This window comes from Puccinia triticina, chromosome 6A (genome assembly GCF_026914185.1).
Source record: "Puccinia triticina chromosome 6A, complete sequence".
Lineage (NCBI taxonomy): Eukaryota > Fungi > Basidiomycota > Pucciniomycetes > Pucciniales > Pucciniaceae > Puccinia > Puccinia triticina.
The window spans coordinates 2278878-2299435 of record NC_070563.1 but is presented as its reverse complement, the minus strand read 5'-3'; the positions used below and the strand labels follow the sequence as shown (position 1 = coordinate 2299435).

The 20558-nt window shown below is 51.0% G+C and overlaps 2 protein-coding genes across 2 annotated transcripts; one reads left to right on the top strand and one right to left on the bottom strand.

Moving 5' to 3' along the window:
• Positions 1–11496: 11496 nt before the first annotated feature.
• Positions 11497–11987, bottom strand: PtA15_6A299 (uncharacterized protein; the record flags this gene model as incomplete). Its single annotated transcript, XM_053169989.1, has 2 exons — positions 11497–11515; positions 11821–11987. The coding sequence occupies 2 exons, from the start codon at positions 11985–11987 to the stop codon at positions 11497–11499; spliced, it is 186 nt and encodes a 61-aa protein (XP_053021226.1).
• Positions 11988–17224: 5237 nt separating this feature from the next.
• On the top strand, positions 17225–19486 carry PtA15_6A298 (uncharacterized protein; the record flags this gene model as incomplete). The annotated part of the gene is made up of 8 exons (XM_053169988.1): positions 17225–17441; positions 17550–17699; positions 17788–17846; positions 17935–18198; positions 18281–18451; positions 18519–19044; positions 19137–19167; positions 19465–19486. The coding sequence occupies 8 exons, from the start codon at positions 17225–17227 to the stop codon at positions 19484–19486; spliced, it is 1440 nt and encodes a 479-aa protein (XP_053021225.1).
• Positions 19487–20558: the final 1072 nt, after the last annotated feature.

Below are 20558 nucleotides of genomic sequence, written 5' to 3'. Positions count from 1 at the left end.
CTGTTCCCCATCCTCCCATCAGACAACTGCCTTTCACTGCTTCTCCATCCTGTTATCAATCAATACCGCCGTCCGAATCCAGCTCTTTGCATAAAGTCAACGCTTCTCTACAACTTTCAACCCTTAGCCTTTGCCTCCCAGCAAGACGAAATTTTTGTGGAGCATGACGTCAGTCAGTTGAACCTTATCTAAATGGACACTGCTGACATTCTTGCGCAGGTTTCGGCGGATATCGATAGGCTCGGCGTAGTAGAGACTAATCTGATTTGGGCTTCTCTCCGGTCAAGCGGGCGTGGGCCGATGCCATTGTTTCCTGTTAACTTGAGCGCGAGCATTTTCAACGGAACGAACATATTTTCTAAGCGAATTTACTCAATGAAAGGTTCAATTTGTGGCTTCAGTCGCGACGGATCGCTTGAACTTGACTTCAGGTTGGTGATTCCTCTCCCAACTCCGGACTCAATGTCTCATTCAGGTTTTAAGTGTAGGAATACGGCTCCAGACCCGCACCCGCAGCAACCGTCAAGGAAGCTTGCGCGGTCAACCAGAACCACAGACACAGTAGAGATGGATCCGTCACACCCGGGTACCCGCGCGGGCGCGGGTACCCGCGGCCTGTTTTGACTGGATCCTGACATCCGTACCCGCATCCGCACTCGTTGGCGGGTACCCGCCGGCCTGGGCGGGTACCCGCGCGGATACCCGCGGATACCCGCTCCTTGAAACTCATCTCGGCGACCGGAAGGGGCCCCTTTCGGTCGAAGAGGGATGACCTCGGCGACCAAAAGGAAGCCGTTCTGGTTGCAATAAGACCTCTGGGACCAGGAGGTTTCCTTCTGTTCGCCGAGGTAACTTTGACGACCAGGAGGTTTCCTTCTGGTCGCCGAGGTAACTTCAGCGACCAGGAGGTTGTCTTCTGGTCGCCGAGGTGGCTTCAGCGACCAGGAGGTTAGCTTCTGGTCGGCGAGGTAACCTCGGCGACCAAGAGGTTGCCTTCTGGTCGGCGAGGTAACCTTGGCGACCAAGAAGTTGCCTTGATCTGGTTGGCGAGGTAACCTCGGCGACCAAGAGGTTGCCTTCTGGTTGGCGAGGTAACCTCTGCGACCAGGAGGTTACCTGCTGGTCGCGCGCTGAGGTTATTTAACCTCTGCGACCAGGACTATTTCCTCTTGGTCGCCGAGGTTTTACAAACTTTGTGACCAAGATAGTATCCTCCTGGTCGCCGAGGTTTTGTAACCTCTGCAACCGGGATGATTTTTTCCTTCTGGTCGCCGAGCTACAGCCCCGGTGACCGGAAGGAATCCCTCCTGGTCGATGAGGTTGTGTGTCCTCGGCGACCAGGTGGATTTTTCTGGCTGCCAAGGCTGTAAAACCTTGGCAACCGGAAGGGATCAGGCCTTCCGGTTGAAGCGGTGGGCGGGTGCGGGCGGGTGTGGGTTGAATTATCCGGGTACCCGCCCACTTTTTCCCGGAATCTCAGACATCCGCACCCGCACCCGCACCCGCTGGCGGGTACCCGCCAGCGGATAGCAGGTACCCGCAACGGGTTCGCCGGGGCCATCTCTAAGACACAGCTGCAATGAAAGGTAAGCCCCCTTTCGCAGTCCAGACCCCCAGACCCAGAACCCTAAGCTGAAAGTATTGCTCTGACAATCACAGCCGCGGAAGCACAAGCTAGAACCTTACTGGTCAACGCCAAGCAAAAGAACAGCCAAAACCCCAGAACCTTGTACGTACCCGAGATTGGACGTAAGCAGACTTTAAACAAAGTTGATCTTACTCCCGTTCTTATACAGAACACTCACAGAACGACTCGGATCCCAAACCCAGCAAGATCTGCTCAACAGAATCTCAGAAGCCGCTTCGGAAGGACCAACCATCCGTAAGCCCCTCACCAGCCCTCAATGGGTAAAGAAACAGACATACTCAGCTGATGCAAACGTATCACGTTCGCTAAGCAGACCAAGATATGTATAACGGACTTGTTCCGGCAAGACAAAACGGGACTACTCCGATAGAACGGTGTCGTACTCGTAAGTCAAAGAAAGAACAAGTCAGAGAAGAAAGAAGTAGACAAAGCTAACGAGAAGCCTGCCGCCGTTAGGTGCGAAGATCATCGCAGTCCCCAAGCCTATTGTCTAAGACCATTCCAAGTCTTGGCTCTCCTCATCTACCAGAAGCAGGCACATCTCGTTCTGCTTTCAGGTGCATCTTCACCTCCCAGATCACACTTGCTATTCTTTCTCTCTCTAGATTATTTGTAACAGATTATCTAATCAGAAATGAATAACTTTCAGTTGTCCTAAAACTTTTAGATTTACAGTCTCGGACGCTCGATAGCTCCCTCAACGCTCAACTGAAAGCAGGACCTGATGGCCAACACGAGGAACCAAAGAACTGCCAGCACGGAAACAGCTCCACAACCTCCCAGGACTGACGCCTATAGCCCCGATAAGGACCACGTCAACGTCCCGAAGTTCAATGGCACCAATTTCCCTCTTTGGGAAAGGAAAATCAAAATCCACCTGCGGCCGCGCCATCTTGAAGAATCTTGACGAGCCCTTGTCCAAAGATCCCGATGAAGACGAGCTCCAAGGAGCGCTTCGGACCTGTAGCATCCTTAGCGAAGCAATCTCCAATGAGATCTTCACAAGCGTAATCAATGACGATAACAAAACAGACCCTTACAAAATCTGGAACGAACTCAAGACCATCTATGCGTCGGATTCCCTCCTCTCAGTCTTTCAAGTGTGGAACAAATGGCTCGAGATACAATACAATTGAGACATGAATACATACATTGTCAAAATGGAGGCTAGTCTAGCTGAATTCAGCTCTCTTGGATTAAAAGTCCCGGACGTACTCGTCAGCTGCGGCATTGTAGGCAAGATCACGAAACGACGACCAATGCTCATGCAGGCTTTGTTTGCGGATCTCAAAGCCCTCGGCAAACCTCAAGAAATCATCGCCAAACTGAGGGACATTGGCCGTCACGAGACCACCACCAAGAGAAAATTCATCAACGAGCCTGAACAATCCACCTCCACTGCCCTAGCCACCAGTGCCAACCCCAACTGCAAGCCAAAGAGAAGCTCAGGGCCTATCATCAGATGCAGCGGTGGGAAACACAACCCTAGAGCTACAACACACACAGAAGAGACGTGCTGGACGATACATCCCACGACTCGACCTCCTGATCAACCACTTCAGGAGCAGGAGCGACCGCACAAGAAGCAACGTGGATATCACACCACCGCAGAAGACAAACAGCAGGAAGAAGCTCACCACACAGCCATTGCCAAACCAGCCTTCACGTATAACACCACCGGCAGCGGCTCTCCCCTATCCACCATCCTCGACTCAGGAGCCAGCAATCACATGCTGAACTCGCTCCAGTACTTCTCCCAGACAGAACCGGTGCACATCAACATCGTCACCGGAAGCGGCAAATCTGAGTTAACCGCTGTGGCGCGAGGCACCGCACAGCTACTTCTGCAGACGGGCCAGACAGTCACTCTCAATGAGGCGCTATTTGTCCCTAACCTCTCCAGAAATCTCATATCTATGATGCAGCTGATGGGGACAAAGGCCTCCATCTACAAGGAAGCCGGAAACTTTAAGGTCAGCCTAAATGCACTCCAAAAAAATCCCAAAAGCACTCCAAAAGTGAGTGTATGGAGTGTGCACTCCAATGATTGTTGGAGTACAGACTAGAGTACTCCAACTTGATTGGAGTGCAGAACTGGGGACTCAAGAATCTTTGGAGTGCACCACAAAGAACTCCAGTGGCCAGGAAATGTAATGAGTGCCCATGAGTCTCACTCCATCAGAATGGAGTGCATCCCCCTAGCACTCCATTCCTGATATTTCTCCTCCTCAAAAGGGGAGTGCAGTACTGTGCACTCCAGCCAGAGCTGGAGTGCCTACAACTTCAACCGGGCTATGTACAAACACACCCCACTTGATCCTCCTGATATCCATGACCGGTACAGACCGGCATTGAGCGGATGAACATCTCCTCTCAATGACCGGTCTGTACCGGACCGCCGGTCATTGAGGGAAATCACACCTCTCGATGACCGGTCTGTGCCGGTCATCGAGGGGAGTAACATCTCCTCTCAATGACCGGTCTGTGCCGGTCATCCAGGGGAGTAACATCTCCTCTCGATGACCGGTCTGTGCCGGTCACCGAGGGGACTCACACCTCTCGATGACCGGCGCGGACCGGTCACACCTCCCGATGACCGGTCATCGAGGGGACTCACACCTTGATGATTGGTCACCACCGGTCATCGAGGCTAATAACACCTCCTCTTGATGACCGGTCATCACCGGTCATGGAGAGGGCTCACACCTCTCGATGATTGGTCAGTCCGGTCATCGAGGGTAACAACACCTCTCGATGACCAGTCATCACCGGCCATCGAGGTGAGTCCCATCTCTCGATGACCGGTCAGACCGGTCATCAAGGGTAATAACACCTCTCGATGACCGGTGATGACCGGTCATCGAGGTGAGTCACATTCCTCAATGACCGGTCAGACCGGTCATCGAGAGGTGTGAGATGGTGTGAGTCCTCTCACACCTCTCGATGACCGGTTAGACCGACCGGTCATCGAGAGTAGCACCTCCTCTCGATGACCGGTCATCACCGGTCATGAAGAGGGCTCACACCTCTTGATGACCGGTCACCACCGGTCATCGAGAGGACTCACACCATCTCACACCTCTTGATAACCGGTGATGACCGGTCATTGAGGTGAGTCACATCTCTTGATGACCGGTCTGTGCCGTTCATCGAGAGGAGTAACATCTCCTCTTGATGACCGGTCTGTGCCGTTCGTCAAGAGGAGTAACATCTCCTCTCGATGACCGGTCAGACCGACCGGTCATCAAGAGTAGCACCTCCCCTCGATGACTGGTACACACCGGTCATCAAGAGGTGTTATTACCCTCGATGACCGGTCTGACCGGTCATCAAGAAATGTGACTCACCTCGATGACCGGTGATGACCGGTCATTGAGAGGTGTGAGTCCCCTCAATGACCGGTCTGACCGGTCATCGAGAGGTGTGAGTCCCCTCAATGACCGGTCTGACCGGTCATCGAGAGGTGTGAGTCCCCTCGATGACCGGTCTGACCGGTCATTGAGAGGTGTGAGTCCCCTCGATGACCGGTCTGACCGGTCATTGAGAGGTGTGAGTCCCCTCGATGACCGGTCTGACCGGTCATTGAGAGGTGTGAGTCCCCTCGATGACCAGTCTGACCGGTCATCGAGGGGTGTGAGTCCTCTCGATGACCGGTGGTGACCGGTCATCGAGGGGTGTGAGTCCTCTCGATGACCGGTGGTGACCGGTCATCGAGGGGTGTGAGTCCTCTCGATGACCGGTGGTGACCGGTCATCGGGAGGTGTGACTGATGACCGGTCCGCGCCGGTCATTGAGAGGTGGGAGGGAGTCCCCTTGATGACCGGTAAAGACCGGTCATCGAGAGTAGCACCTCCCCTCGATGACCGGTACACACCGGTCATCGAGAGGTGTGCCTGATGACCGGTCCGCGCTGGTCATCAAGAGGTATGAGTCCTCTGGATGACCGGTCGTGTGCCCCTTGATGACCGGTCCAGACCGGTCATCGAGAGGTGTGATTGTGGGCACTCCAAAAAAAAGGAGACATTGGAGTGCACCCCAATGCACTCCATTTGGTATTTGCCAGCTGGAGTGCAAAGCCAAAATCCTCCACTGAAAAGGTGGAGTGCTTGGGCTTGCACTCCATTTTTTTGGAGTGCATCTAGCTGCACTCCCCTATTTTGGTCAATTTTGGAGTACCCAGTTGTGTACTCCAATAAACATGGAGTGCCCATCTGGGGACTCCATGTTTTGGGAGTACAAAATTAAGGCACTCCAACTTTTTTGGAGTGCTGGCCCCCCAAAGCCAAAAATTTGGAGTGCATGAAGTAAAAGTTTGGAGTGCATTTAGGCTGACCCAAACTTTATGGCTAAGCTCAATCACCTGCCATCGTTCCAGGTCAACATCTCGAATGATCTACTTGAAATCGTCAGAGTCACCCCAGTCAAAACCTCTCCGGTAAACCTACATACTGTTCCAGCGTCAACCCTGTCAGATCACCAGAAGTGGCATAACCGCCTCGGCCACGCTAGCTCCGGTCGGATCGCTCAAGCCGTCCCGGACAAGCTCTTTCTCACTAAATCCCACTTGTGCACTGCATGCATGCAAGGGAAGCTCACCCAAGTCCCCTGCAACGGTACCTTCAAAGAGGCTACAGCCCCTCTTAGCGTTGTACACGGCAATCTTGTAGGACCCATCTCGCCTCCAACGAATGGCGGCGCCAGGTACTTCCTCACGCTTGTCAATCAATACACCGGACTCATACACACGACAATCTGGAAGGAGAAGAGCCAAGTGACTCAAGCAATCCAGGATTACCGCGTGTTCTTCGAGAAGCAAACCGGACATCAGCTCAACAAACTGATCACGGACGGCGGCGGGGAGTTCGTCAACGGTACGTTGCATGAACACCTTTGCAGCCAGGGCATCCAACACAACGTTGCCCCAGCATACACCCCCCAGAACAACGGTATAGCCGAGAGGGCTAACCGCACGGTCATTGACATGACCCGCTGCCTCATGATGCAGGCCAATCTCGCTCCCGAATGGTGGGCTGAGGCAGTCCAAGCGGCGACGGCCACCACCAACTGCCTTCCCTCGCTATCAAAGACTAAAAGCTCCCCACTGGAGCTGATGTTCAAAACAAAGCCGAACATCCATTTCTTTCGACCGTTCGGTTGCAGAGTCTGGGTCGTCAAGCCAAAGCCAAAATGTGAAACGAAGTTTTCCGCCATTTCCTGGGAGGGAGTCTTGCTCGGCTACGAGAACGACTACTCGTCCTACAGGATCTACCGCCTGGAAGACAAAGCGGTCATCACCGCAAAGCATGTACATTTTGACGAGACCGTATTCCCAGAATGCCCGGCTCTCAACAAAAGCCACACGGTTATAGGCCACAACAAGCTGCCCAGTTTCCGGGCTGACGAACTTCTCCCGTTCGCCGAGGAGGAAGACCTTGAAGATACTGCACAAGCAACCCAGGAGCTCAATGACGAAGAGCAGGAGATGAGCGACATCATCCATGATCTCAGTGCGTCCAGCTCCGCACCCCCAGATACCAACAGCACGCAACCTCCAACTACGTCGACAACGCCTCCAGCTGCCATCCCTCACGTCATCCCCTGCGGCAAAAGACATGCCTGGACCACCGCGCCGCTTGCCAATGAAATCAAAAGCAGCATAGACCCCAGCAACATCGTGCAAGGCAAGCGTGCTCGGCATGCGCTTCTAGTCGAGATCGAACTGGACCCAAAAACCCATTGACAGGCCATCAGCGGCAAGGACCATGAAAGCTGGATCCAGACAGAGCTCAAGGAAATAGCCAACATGCTCAAGCATGAGGTTTGGATTGTCTGGGCAAGGACAAATGAAGACAAACCTATACCTTCGACATGGGCACACAGGCAGAAACTCGGACCGGCCAACGAGGTCATTGAGTTTAAAGCTAGGATATGCGCCCAGGGCTTTCGTCAGGTCTACGGCAGGAATTTCCTCGCCATCTACACGCCCACCGGCAAGGCAGCATCCCTGCGACTCCTTATTTCGTTTGCCGTGAACAACAATCTCAAAGTTCACCAACTAGACGTTCGAAGCGCCTTCCTGACCTGCCCACTAGAAGATACCGTCACGCTCCTGCCACCACAGGGGTATGATTGTCTGCCCAACTCAGTCCTCCAACTCAAGAAAGCTATCTACGGATTGCGTCAAGCGCCACTAGTCTGGTACAAACGGCTAACCGCTTACCTCAGGTCTCTCGGTTTCCAAATCGCTGTCTCCAACCCATGCGTATTCTGGCGCGGCGAAGGCAAGGGGAGACCAGCAACATGTCTTTTCGCCCACATGGACGACATAGTCATAATCAGCCAAAACTCAGAGATCTTCCGGCAGGAGATGGAGCAAGAATTTGACATCAAATATCCGGGCGAGGCCGAATTTCTACTTGGCATGAACATTGAAAGGTTCAAAACGGGCCTCCAGATCAATCAGACACAGTATGTCGAACGCAAGCTGGTCGAGTTTGGCCTAGACAAGGAACATCCAGCCTCGTGCCCTCTAAATCCTCGTGACCGCCTCAAGAAAGCATCTCAACCTGAAATCGACGCTCTCAAGAAACTAGACGTTAATTACCGAGCACTTGTTGGCTCACTTAACTACCTCAGTATCCTCACAAGACCTGACATCTCGTTCGCGGTAAGCCAACTATCACAATACCTAGAGAATCCAGGTATAAAACATCATCAAGCCGCCGTACAAGTCTTCCGATACCTCTCAGGAACACGGCACGTCGGTCTCACGTTCAATCGCTCTGACACATTTCAACTCCAAGCGTACTCAGACGCGGACTGGGGCAATTGCCTTGACACGCGCCGCTCCACCACCGGCTTTGCCGTCACAGTCGGATCTCACCTCATCAATTGGAAATCGTCCAAACAGACCACTGTCTCGCTCTCGACCGCTGAGGCCGAGTACAAAGTGCTGTCGGATCTAGGAAGAGACCTCGCGTGGCTTGCAACTTTGATCAAGGAGCTCCAAATCCAGAAAGCAGTTGAACACATCGAAGTCTGCGTCGACAACAAAGGGGCCATTGACCTGGCCAACAGCGAGACGTCCCAAAATAGCTTCAGGACAAAGCACATGGACATCAGGCTGCACTTCGTCAGGGAGCTGATAATCCACCACCTCATCAAGCTGCAATACATCAAATCCAACGCCAACACCGCCAATTTTCTCACCAAGGCGCTTGGCCGCTCAGTCATCCGGAGATCCCTCCTGCAACTAGGAGTAATCCAAATCTCCGAAGCTGCTTTGAATCGCAAGACTCAAAGCATGTGAGGCTGTAGGAATACGGCTCCAGACCCGCACCCGCAGCAACCGTCAAGGAAGCTTGCGCGGTCAACCAGAACCACAGACACAGCTGCAATGAAAGGTAAGCCCCCTTTCGCAGTCCAGACCCCCAGACCCAGAACCCTAAGCTGAAAGTATCGCTCTGACGATCACAGCCGCGGAAGCACAAGCTAGAACCTTACTGGTCAACGCCAAGCAAAAGAACAGCCAAAACCCCAGAACCTTGTACGTACCCGAGATTGGACGTAAGCAGACTTTAAACAAAGCTGATCTTACTCCCGTTCTTATACAGAACACTCACAGAACGACTCGGATCCCAAACCCAGCAAGATCTGCTCAACAGAATCTCAGAAGCCGCTTCGGAAGGACCAACCATCCGTAAGCCCCTCACCAGCCCTCAATGGGTAAAGAAACAGACATACTCAGCTGATGCAAACGTATCACGTTCGCTAAGCAGACCAAGATATGTATAACGGACTTGTTCCGGCAAGACAAAACGGGACTACTCCGATAGAACGGTGTTGTACTTGTAAGTCAAAGAAAGAACAAGTCAGAGAAGAAAGAAGTAGACAAAGCTAACGAGAAGCCTGCCGCCGTTAGGTGCAAAGATCATCACAGTCCCCAAGCCTATTGTCTAAGACCATTCCAAGTCTTGGCTCTCCTCATCTACCAGAAGCAGGCACATCTCGTTCTGCTTTCAGGTGCATCTTCACCTCCCAGATCACACTTGCTATTCTTTCTCTCTCTAGATTATTTGTAACAGATTATCTAATCAGAAATGAATAACTTTCAGTCGTCCTAAAACTTTTATTAAGCACCTAACAGTAAACGCCGTTGGGACGATCGTAGAACTCTCAATGTCATTAAGCAATCACCCTGGTCTGGGGCCGGAATATTCAATTATAGCAGTTCACGAGGTGTGTAGTTTCCGATATTGAGGCCGAGTTGATAGGAACTGATACAATGTATAGGTCAACTTTAAGCGGGTCCATGTAAACTTCGTCATTTCTCCAACCCTAGCTACAACGATAGGCTTGAACTCAAGTCTCTTAGGGTATTGAGCGTGGTTTTTGGGCTTTCTGGTTGGTGTTGATCATTGGACGCGGCGGTGTATTGTTAAGGTGAGATGACCTTCTACGGGTGAAGATTAATGGTGGTTTGCGATTGATCTTGAAGTTGCAATTAGGTTCATTCAGGCCGCGTCGCCGGCGCCTCCAATAGTGATTAGCGCTTGGGATTAGCCCGTGGTTAGATGAATAGCTCTCTTTGGTAACAAGATCACTCCTTGGGCCTTTACAACTCGACTAAAATACTTGATTTGATCGAGTAATTTTTTTTTGAGGAAGTCTGACCATGTAGTGAAGTGTTAGTGGGGATGTTGACTGTATTGATGATAAGGCCTGAGGTTGTGGGCTTGTTCAATTTTTATCCTGAATTTTTCATGAGTGCAATGCTTAAATTCAATGTTCTGTTAGCCTAGCTGATCAGATGCGCCTTGGCTATAAGGAAAGTCCTGTAAATTTATTTGTCCATTTATTGGACCTGCCCTTGGTCCCCCCGGACAAATTAAATGTCATCGCGATTTGACCTATTATAAACTGTAAAATGTTAACGCTGAGGTCAATACGGTAAGACCCCAACAGGGGTATGGTGGGGAGCGTCTTGGCCTGTGTGATATGAGGTTATTAGAGATGTTACATTGAATCTTTTGATAGTTCACCTGAACATGGTGTGGCATAAAGCTTAACTTTGTTAATGGTACGGTTAACTTTGGGTTGAAACACACAGCGGCGGAGCCGCCGTGGCCTCTAGTTATTATTATTTCACACAGTTTATTATTTCACACATCACAAAACCACTCTCAGACGTGTTTTTCTCTATAAAAGGAAGCTTTCCTTTCCCCTTCTTGTTTCCTTTTTCCCTATGTCTGCACTAGTTTATATATCCAAGTATATACAAGTCTCAGGTTCGTAGAAAAAAAATTCAAGGGTTTCCCCTACAACTTGACAAATTACAAAAAAAAATTCAGAGGTTTTCCCCCCTAAAAAACAAGCAACAACCAAACCGCAACAGCCACAGTAAAAAAAAAACACAAAAAAAGCGCACAAAATTACAAGTGTCACAGAGGGGAAAAAAAAAACCCACGCCCAGCCACCTAGCGCAGCAAGCTGACGCATCGTGGCCCTCCGCCCTTCCCTGTCTAGCAGGGCCAAAAGCGTCGGGAGGAAGGCCCCCAGCCCTAAAGCACAAGGGGGGCCCACAAGTATCCCCCCCGGACTGCACAATTGCAACAGCGGACGGGGGTGAGACGACCCCCGAGCTGGAATTACAGCTTGTGAGTTGCCTGAGGAAAACTACCCTCATCCCCCCCCCCTCCTTTTATAGACCACGCCGATCCTTCAATACCCTCCAGGCACACTACCCACCCCCCCCAAGCCACGGACACCAAACCCCGCCGCATCTAGCTACCACACCGCAACTGTATTAACGGCCGCTACGCCACACGACCACTGCCTTGACAACAGAGTCACATCACCAGGCCGACACTACATAACCCCCACAACAACCCGCACGGCACACGACAACGCCGAATACACACCCGGGCAAATCGGGACAAGCTCCTGCGCCCACCTGACGCAGGAGTCATACATGCGCCAGGTGGGCGTTACAGGACGCCAGCGTGACTATGAGTCACGCTGGCGCCACCGTCATACACGGCTGGCCGCCCGAGCCTAGAGGGCGTCAGGTCGACCGTGATATTGACAGGTGCCGCTGAGGGCGTGGGCCAGGCGCCTCCCCGGGTGGCCAGCCATGCGTCACGGTTGAGCTGTCGTCAGGCTGTGCCGCGAACTGGGGTCGGCAGCCGATCGCACAGCTCATCCTGACGCCGGCTGGGACCCGCAGCGAGCGGGCGTCCGCATGTTGCCCGCCGGCCTGGTCGCCGCTTGGGCGCCTCGAGGGGGCGTCAGGCCGGGTGGCTCGTTGGGTTGCGACCTCTGGCCGGTCAAGGGGCGACATGATGGGGGAATTGGCATGATCTCCTCATATGCCCCATCCGCCTGCCAACAACCACCCGTCATCGTTTCAGACGACGGCGACCTCAAACGTGCAACATGCACATACATACAACACAGGGTCGTGTCACACCCCTGCCCCGCCCCCAAGAGTGCATTTGGGTCGGTTACCTCGGTTCCCCGCCTCAAGACAACAATTCAGCACATCCGCCGTTCAAACAATCATGCAAACCCCGCTTTTGACCACGCAAACACAATGGTTCCCCCCGACGGATCAGGTTTGCATGATGCACCGGCCCCCGCTCTGCGTGAACTTGAGAGCTATTCAACTGATGATTGTATTGTGCCCCCCTCCTTTAGAGTTCACCTACACGGAAGGTGTTTATTACTGCAAGCTATGCAGTTTGGCGAGGGGGGCAAATAATTGGCGCCAGCATACCCGCACTCAGGCACATAAACTGAATGTGCAGCGACACAAGGCCATGACGAGGCCACAATCACCCAACCCCATCGCAACCGCGCCGCCCCCGCGGGCGCAGGAAGATAATTCTGCACACTTCGATCAACTTGGTGCAGTCAAGTTATTGGATCTCAATGAGCACCCCCCCGTCACAGATAGGGTTCTCGGACTCACACTTGCTGGTTCGACCTGGGGATTGGTTCCTTGAGGCTGATAATCAATTGGAGACCGCACGGCCCTCATAGCGTCCTACGTGGGGAGACCAAGGGGAAGTGCGTGATATCAAGCAAGAGCTGGACTTGAGATCGAGCGAGAGCTGGCCCAGGGCCCCTCCCGAACCCTGCCCAGCCGGGCCCCTCGGCCCATGGGGCCCGGGGCCGTGCGGTCGCGTGGGGTGGACGACGCGGTTGGGGGGGGGGGGGGGCGTGGAGTGTTGGGGAGGCCGGGTGTGGTGTGGGGTGACGGGGGGGGAGGGGGGGGCGGGGGGTCAGCTGGCCTGGGGGGTCCCGCGGATGCTGAGTGGGGCCTTGCAGCGGCGAAGCCGCTTGGCCTCTAGTTTACATATAAAGCATTCATCACTTTGAAATATTAGCTTCATAAATTACCCCCTTCAAATATTGAACTCTTCTAAAAATTGAACACTTCTAAATTTGCCCTCTTCAAACAATTGCCTCAAATCTCAAAACTCCTACAAGGTTTAACAAGTTAAGTTACTTAGACTAAAAATCTTCAGAAGATTGCGCCACACTAAAATTCTAGTGTACTCCCAAAGCTTATTACAGGAGGGCAGCCTTTCAAGCACCCTTGTAGCGTGTCATTATTGTGATACTTTACATTTCCCCTCCAAGCTCTACTTACCCGTTGCGTGAGTGTTCCACAAGTGGTGTCCCAACAGTGGCAAAACCTTCTTTCAGACTTTAACGTCTAGAAATCTAGCTACAAACCTTATTCTTTTCCTTATTTACGCGCTTTATTCCCGCGTATACGTCGCAAAAATTCATCTGCGGCACTTCAACCCTAGTTAAATTCTAAAATTAAAAATTCTTACGTGTATTTTCCATATATTTACGCGTATCTTTTATTATAAATAGCTTCATTTAAAAATTAGCGTATCTATTCTATTTCATAAACTACACGACTTTTTTTAGCCTAAATATTAACGACTTATTCGAGATGGAGCCTATGCCGCCACCCATCAACCTTTATGCAAACCCCGGCCAGTTTTGAAACCCTGCACGGCCCTCCTCGGCCGCGTCATTTCATCCGTTGGATCACGCAGAAGAAATTCGAGCGTGTCCTAGAACTCCGGATTCAGACAATGGATCATCAGTGGTTCCCTTTCCAGAGATAGAACCAGTAATGCTGCGATATGACGCGCCTGCACTGGGAGCTTGAATAATTAAAATTAAACCAATGGACAAAGAGTTATGCTTTGATGGAACTAACTTACCAATTGACAAATTCATCTTGCGTTACAAAAAAGCCGGTAAAGTCGACGGAGCGGCTCCGGAAGACCTAGCTGATGAAAAACAGGCTTGATTACTGTAACTAGAACCAGAACTAAAAAACAAAGACAATTCAGATAAGAGGAATAAGGAGATAACAACTAGGGAGTTTGAGCATACCGCGAAGTGAGGTGGTTTTTTGAGGGATCAGAACAGAGAGACTGAAGAAGACAAGATCAAACAGGGAGAGATAGTAGACACTGGGAAGAAGAGAGGGATCAATATCGGGGTTGATTTGAGAGCGATTGGTTTCTTTTCTCACCAAATTGGGAAGAACCAATTCAAGTATTGAAGTGACAAGGTCGGAGCTACCAGCAGGGCGTCAGTGGTTGATGTTGAGGATTTTGACAGGCGCTGGTTGTGGCTTGATTGGATGAGCAGGGAGATGAGCAAAAGAAGATAGAGGAGGAGTGATGGAAAGAATTGGAGGCAAAGGGGAATCTTGAAATGAAGTGAGCAGAGAAGGCGGTCGTCGAGGATTGAAATGAGGCTGCTAAGGAACCGGAGATTAATGTGAGAGTTCAGGTTTTTATAGACGAGAGAGGTCGGTGGTCGACTTGTGGTTGAGGAGGCAGTTGTTGGCTGACTTGTGGTTTGGATAAGAGTGTTTCAGGGATTGTTGTTTGGCTTGTGGTTAGGAGTTTGGCGATGTCGGGAGCATGTTTCAAGGAGAGTCCGGATTGGTCTAGTCAATATTGAGTGGTTTGAGGACAGGACGAATCCGGGCTGGTGGTAATGTGTTGTGACGGACGATTGGGGGAGAGCGGAGGCTGCGACAGGGAGAGCTGCGCACGGCGAATTGAGCGGGCAGAATTCCAACAAGTTGCCGCATGAATCGCCTGGCCAACAATTTTTGACTCCTCTAGCTGCGCTTTGGCTTCAGCCAGATTGGCCGCACGTTTTGCCGCAGAGAGATGAGGGGGAGGGTCCATGACAAAAGAAGCTGGCGGTGGGTGATTGGGAGACGGGGGTGAAGGTGGAATTTCGATGTTGGAGGAGTTGTCTTCCTGAGATATGACCGGCGAAGCAAAAGAGGGGGGGGGAGGAGGAGGTGATGGAGCAGGGGGAGGAAAGATTGTGGGAGGGGAGCGTAGTGTTGTTCCGTCAGGGCAGCTTTGGCGTCAGTCGGTAAAAACGCTGCAAAATCCGGGAGTTGCGGATGGTATCGATTTCCGGGAGTGGCCGGACGTGCTTGTTGCCAAGCACCTGGGATCCTCTGGTCTATGACTGTGGTTTCACCGGGTGATTGAGTTGATTGGGCGGGTTGATTGCTGGGACCGGGGATTTGGCCGAAAATCTGATTCAGACAATGAGGAGTGTCTTGAATCAATGCTGTGACTGCGTTGACTAGATCCTGTACACTGAGTTCGGTGATTGATCGTCCTGACCAAGCAGAGGAAGTGGATGTGCGGCGTTGAGAACCAGAAGTGGGGGCCGGTCAAATGGGGTCGGGCATAAAACAAAAGAAGCGGAGGGGGGGAAGGTGGGGAGGTAGACCAAAGAGTCAACCAAGGCAAGCGAGCAGACTGAAACTATATACTTGATTGTCTGAGTTCTTCGGAAAAAAAGGAGAGAGGAGTAGATGTTGGAATAATAAGATTGCGTCTAAGCCCTACCCCGTGCCAGGGAGTAGATTTTACAGTGTTGGCGCACCGCTTCGCTTTATCACAATGTGCTTGTTCTTCCGCTGTCAGTGAGGGTTGTGGTGAAGGCGATGAAGACTCAGAAAATCAAGCAAACAGTTGCAGGTGCTTGATAACCTTGGAAGATCCAATGGTCTGCCAAGCAAAGAGAGCCAAAGAAAGAAAGAAAGGAAAAGGTGTGTTGGGACGATTATTCCCTAAGCTGGGATACCCTTGAAGATTGATGACAATTTTTGAAGATACTGAGAGAGACAGGTTGATTATGCTTGATCCAAAGCTACCTTGTTGATAGAGAGATCAGGAAAGAAGGTATGGCCTGGTATGGCGAGATTTACAGGCTGATAACCTCATAAGACAAAAGCAATGAATATTGATGAATTGGTGGAGAATAAGCTCTGCAGCTTATTCTCCGGGTGACTCAGTATGGTCTTCGGGGTAGGCAAGTGTCACCAATTGTAACCTAATTGGTTAGGTTACAACAATGGGGGCCAGTTGGGTAAAAAATGGTGAAATGAGATTGCAGGCTACAAGTCTGTCTACTCAGATCTTTTTTAAACTAAAAACTACATTTTTAAAAACATTTTGAAAAGAAAATAGGTGTTTTTTTGCCAGAAATTCTCGAGTCTGTAGGGCCATGGTGTGACTTGAGAGGTAACCCTCTCCTTCGGAGGCGCTTTGCGCCTCCTCGGAGAGACTTAGTTAAGCTCGGTACATACATACCCCCGGCGTGTAACCTGCGCAAAAGACATGGTTGACACCATCACTCGTTTATTTTGATCAAGAGACTTGTAATTTCAGTGGACCAACAGGACACTGGAGGACTTCCCGCCGATTTAGAAAGCTGGCTTTTCAGTTTTTTCTATTTTTCAGCAGAGAAATCAAGGCCAGTTTTTTCTATTTTTCAGCAGAGAAACTGCTTGAGAATAGATAATAGAAATGGAAAATCACATTTTGCCGGTCTTCTAAAACCGACGGGAAGTCCTCCACTCTTCTCGACCATTTGATGCTTTTCTCAACAAGTCTATGTATTTTCATTTCTCTTGCCACCCAACTGTGACTCTAACACACGCCGATCACTATGATCTGAAAAAAAAAGGACGCTATGAAAGATGGGTTACATTTGGCTGAAATCCCTTTGCCGTTCCTAGCGAGTCGTAAGGTGTTGAAGGCGGTGCATATCCTATTGGCGATCTCGAAGGGGCATAAGAGCATCTCCACCGCGGGAGCTAAATCGAGGGACTAAACCAAATTTAGCTCCCCAGATTCAATTTAGCTCCTCCACCGGAGGCGCTAAAGGCTACCCTAAAGTAGGAAAACCTCTCCGGGGAGCTAAACCGAGACCAGATTTAGGATACTATAGCACCTCTCTTCACTTGCCTTTTTTTCACTTTCCTTGGTTCTTCGGTTGTTGTATGCGGGGGTCCCCGGAAGTGTTGCTTACGCAGGTGGTGTGGGCGAAGGGACTGGCATCCGTGTTTGCGGAGGAGCAGACTGCTCTGACTTGTTCGAATCGATTTTCTTGGTTTCCACTCTTGGATTGCTAGGTACGCGTTCGTCCAGACGGTCTATGTTCCGGTTAATTCGATAGATCGATCCAGAGCCTTAATTCTCCACCAAAAGCACAAGAAGAACGATGAATGTTTTCAATCAGTTGCGAGGCAGTGCTCCTGCTCGCCATGGACTCGGAAGAAGCAAGACCCGGTGGCTCCAGGCCAGGCCACTCACAAGCACGCGCCCGGGGATGGACATCGGCACGGATCGCCGACCGGCCAAGCAGGACGAGGTGCAGAACTACGACGTGGTGATCGTTGGCGGTGGCGTGGTCGGCCTCACCCTGGCCAACGCATTTGGTCAGCCTCCTTCAGCTGAGCCCACGAATCAACTCGTTGGTCTTCAGATCGGTCCCGGAAAGGAACGTCCGCTGATTTCAAGAGCCTCTTCTGACTTCCTTACTATAGCGTCTTGCAGAACCCTGCGACAAGCTGGATATCGGGTCGCCGTCTTGGAAGCCTCTGATCTCACCAAACTCAGCAACTGGTCTCTCCCACCCGATCAATGGAGCAATCGAGTCAGCTCGATCACCAACGAGAATCTTCAATTCCTCAAGCGTGAGTCTTGTCCTGGATTTCTAGACATACATGAAAGTTTACCGCTCACCATCTTATCTTTTGTTTTTATGCTTGTTTCTGTTGATAGAGATTGGCGCTTGGCAATACATAGAACAGAGTCGGACCAACCCCGTTGAACGGATGCAAGTAAGTATGTGATACTTGAAGATGTGAACAATCTCTCCGATAATGATGACCCTGGGGCTGAGCCGGCTTGGATGAACTTTGGTTCTAGGTATGGGACGGGCTCTCGGATGCACGGATCGTGTTTGACTCGCTCGACGGGCTTCCGCCATCACATGAGCCGACGGGCGAAATCCCTCAGATGGCCCGCTTTGTCGAAAACGTCCATCTCCAAAAGGCCCTCCTTCAAAACCTCGATAATCGCCCGCTCATCGACCTCTACAATTCAACAAAGGTCGCTAGTATCTCACCGGATGAGGCCAATTGGCCTCTGATCAGAACCGAAGATGGCCAGCATCTGAAGGCCCGTTTACTGGTATGAGCAGTCTTTCTTCTCTTCCTCTAAATTTTGCTCACTTCATGCGGTTCTACCTTTCCGATCGTACTTACATTCTCAGGTCGGCGCCGACGGCTTCAATTCACCGGTCAAGTCGTACTCACAAATCACGTCGACGGGCTGGAACTACAATGCGCATTGTGTCGTCGGGACACTCGAACTGGAGCCAACCATGTACAACTGGACCGCTTGGCAGAGATTCTTGACTGCCGGCCCTCTGGGGTTCCTCCCGGTAGGTCACGCTTTCCTCGTGATGTTTGTTGAAAGATTTGCTGATCGGGTTGGCTGGTGGTCTTCAGCTCTCCGATCGACATGCATCGCTTGCCTGGTCTACTCTGCCCCACATCGCAGCCGGGCTGAAGGCCTTGGACGGCCAGACCCTCGCCTCGGCAATCAATGCCTGCTTCCGGCTACCTCACGACTCGGTGGCTTACCTGCTCGGGCGAATCGGTGCTCATTCGGCCGCCACGCCACTTGACTCGGCGGAGATCCAAGCGGAGATCGACTGGCGCTTGTCCCCTAGCGTGCATCCGGCTGGCTCCGTCTCGGACGGGGAAACGCCTCCAAAGGTCCTTCGGGCCAGGATGGAGACCATCGCTAGCTTCCCGCTGAGAATGTTCCATGCGGATCAATACCTCGGTACCCTCGATGGCTCCGGGGATCCTTCGTCAGAAAACGTGTCACAACCAACTCGCACCGTCCTTGTCGGGGACGCTGCTCATGTGCTCCATCCGATGGCCGGACAAGGTCTCAATCTGGGTCTCGGAGATGCCAGGGAGCTAGCCAAGACGGTCCGAGTGGCAATCGAAAATGGTCAAGATATCGGTGAGCGTTTACTCCAAAATAAAGAAATTTCAGTTGGAGGCCGAATGCTGATTGGCATAAATGTTCGTTTTACCTTTTTGTGTCCACTCCAGGGGGACTGACAGCCCTTGCGCCTTATGCCAGGTCGCGTTATTTGGCGAATCATCTAGTGATGGCAACGGTCGACAAGCTCAATAAGCTGTACTCACTAGAGACCCCACCGGTCGTCTGGGCCCGCTCGGTCGGCGTCGAGGTCCTGAACGAGCTACCGAGCCTTAAGGCGGCCATGATGGGCAGCGCTGGCGGCTCTGCGGAGGGCGCTACACAGGCTGGACCCTGGCCCGCCCTCGCTAACGCCTACGAAGCTGCCCAAAAGGCAAGAGTTATCGCCGAAGGCCTTGGGAGCCTTGCAGCCGGTGCCATCGTCTCTGCCATACACAGAGCAACCGCTCCAAGAGTCTGAGCAAAAGTAACATACCCAATTCTTTTCTCACGCCCTTCGTTGTCAGCCATCTCGATGGATAAAGAGACCATATCCAGTCGCCCAAGACAACTTGATCACTCGTGTACTAATAAGGCACTGTATGCTACGATTATCCTATTTTTTAATAACTCAGTTCTTCTTTGCTTGCTGACTTGATTAGAAGAAAACTTGTTCTCATTTATGTAACCGGCATATGTAAACACAAAAAGGTACACGTCGCAGTTTCATGCCCCATGTCGTGACATAATTATGATGTATAAACTTCTATGATTTTGAAAGCAAGGCAACAAAGAGTCAATGCTCGGACAAAGTAGATGATGATGTCAATGATGAGTTAAGGTTAAACAAAGGTAGGAGCAACATGATCTCAAATCTTGTAGAAAAAAGTGCGACCTATCTAGGGAAAAAAGTCTAAAAACACGAAGTAACATGTGGTACTGCCAACCCCAGAGAGCTTTTCTTCTGACAATGCAATTTGGTAGGTAATCTCATTTATATATCTTCCTTCAGTGTTTTTTATTTATTTCACGTGTTTCTTCTTGGCTTGGATCCATCATCCATGTAAGCAGCTTGTTTTGTAACTCATTTCCTGAGCCTCAAGACAAGCTGGCACGGGTATTCAAATTGATGGAATTTTAAGTATATTCCGATAACACCTGTGACCTACATACTTCTGGTTTCCAGGCTTCATGTGATTTGGTTTCTTCTCAATTTTCAGGTCTTCAGGACTGCTTGGGGCACTACACTTATATTTACACTGGTACAATATGACTGACTAAATTTTACTTGTCACGGGTGCCCACCTGTATTTCTGCTGCAACAGCCCAACATGCTTCAACCAATCCTTTGGGCCCTTGGGCTCCACTGAAAACTATGCGGATGTAATTGTGATATTTTTCAAGGATATAGGTGATTTATATTAAGGATGTATACTAGGTGCTTAATTGTACATGTATTCAAAATAAGATAAGATGAGTAAGAATGATTTAAAGGCAAATATATTCAATATCAAAAGGTTAAAGTTTGGAGTGAGCTCTCCGGCTTTGTTAGT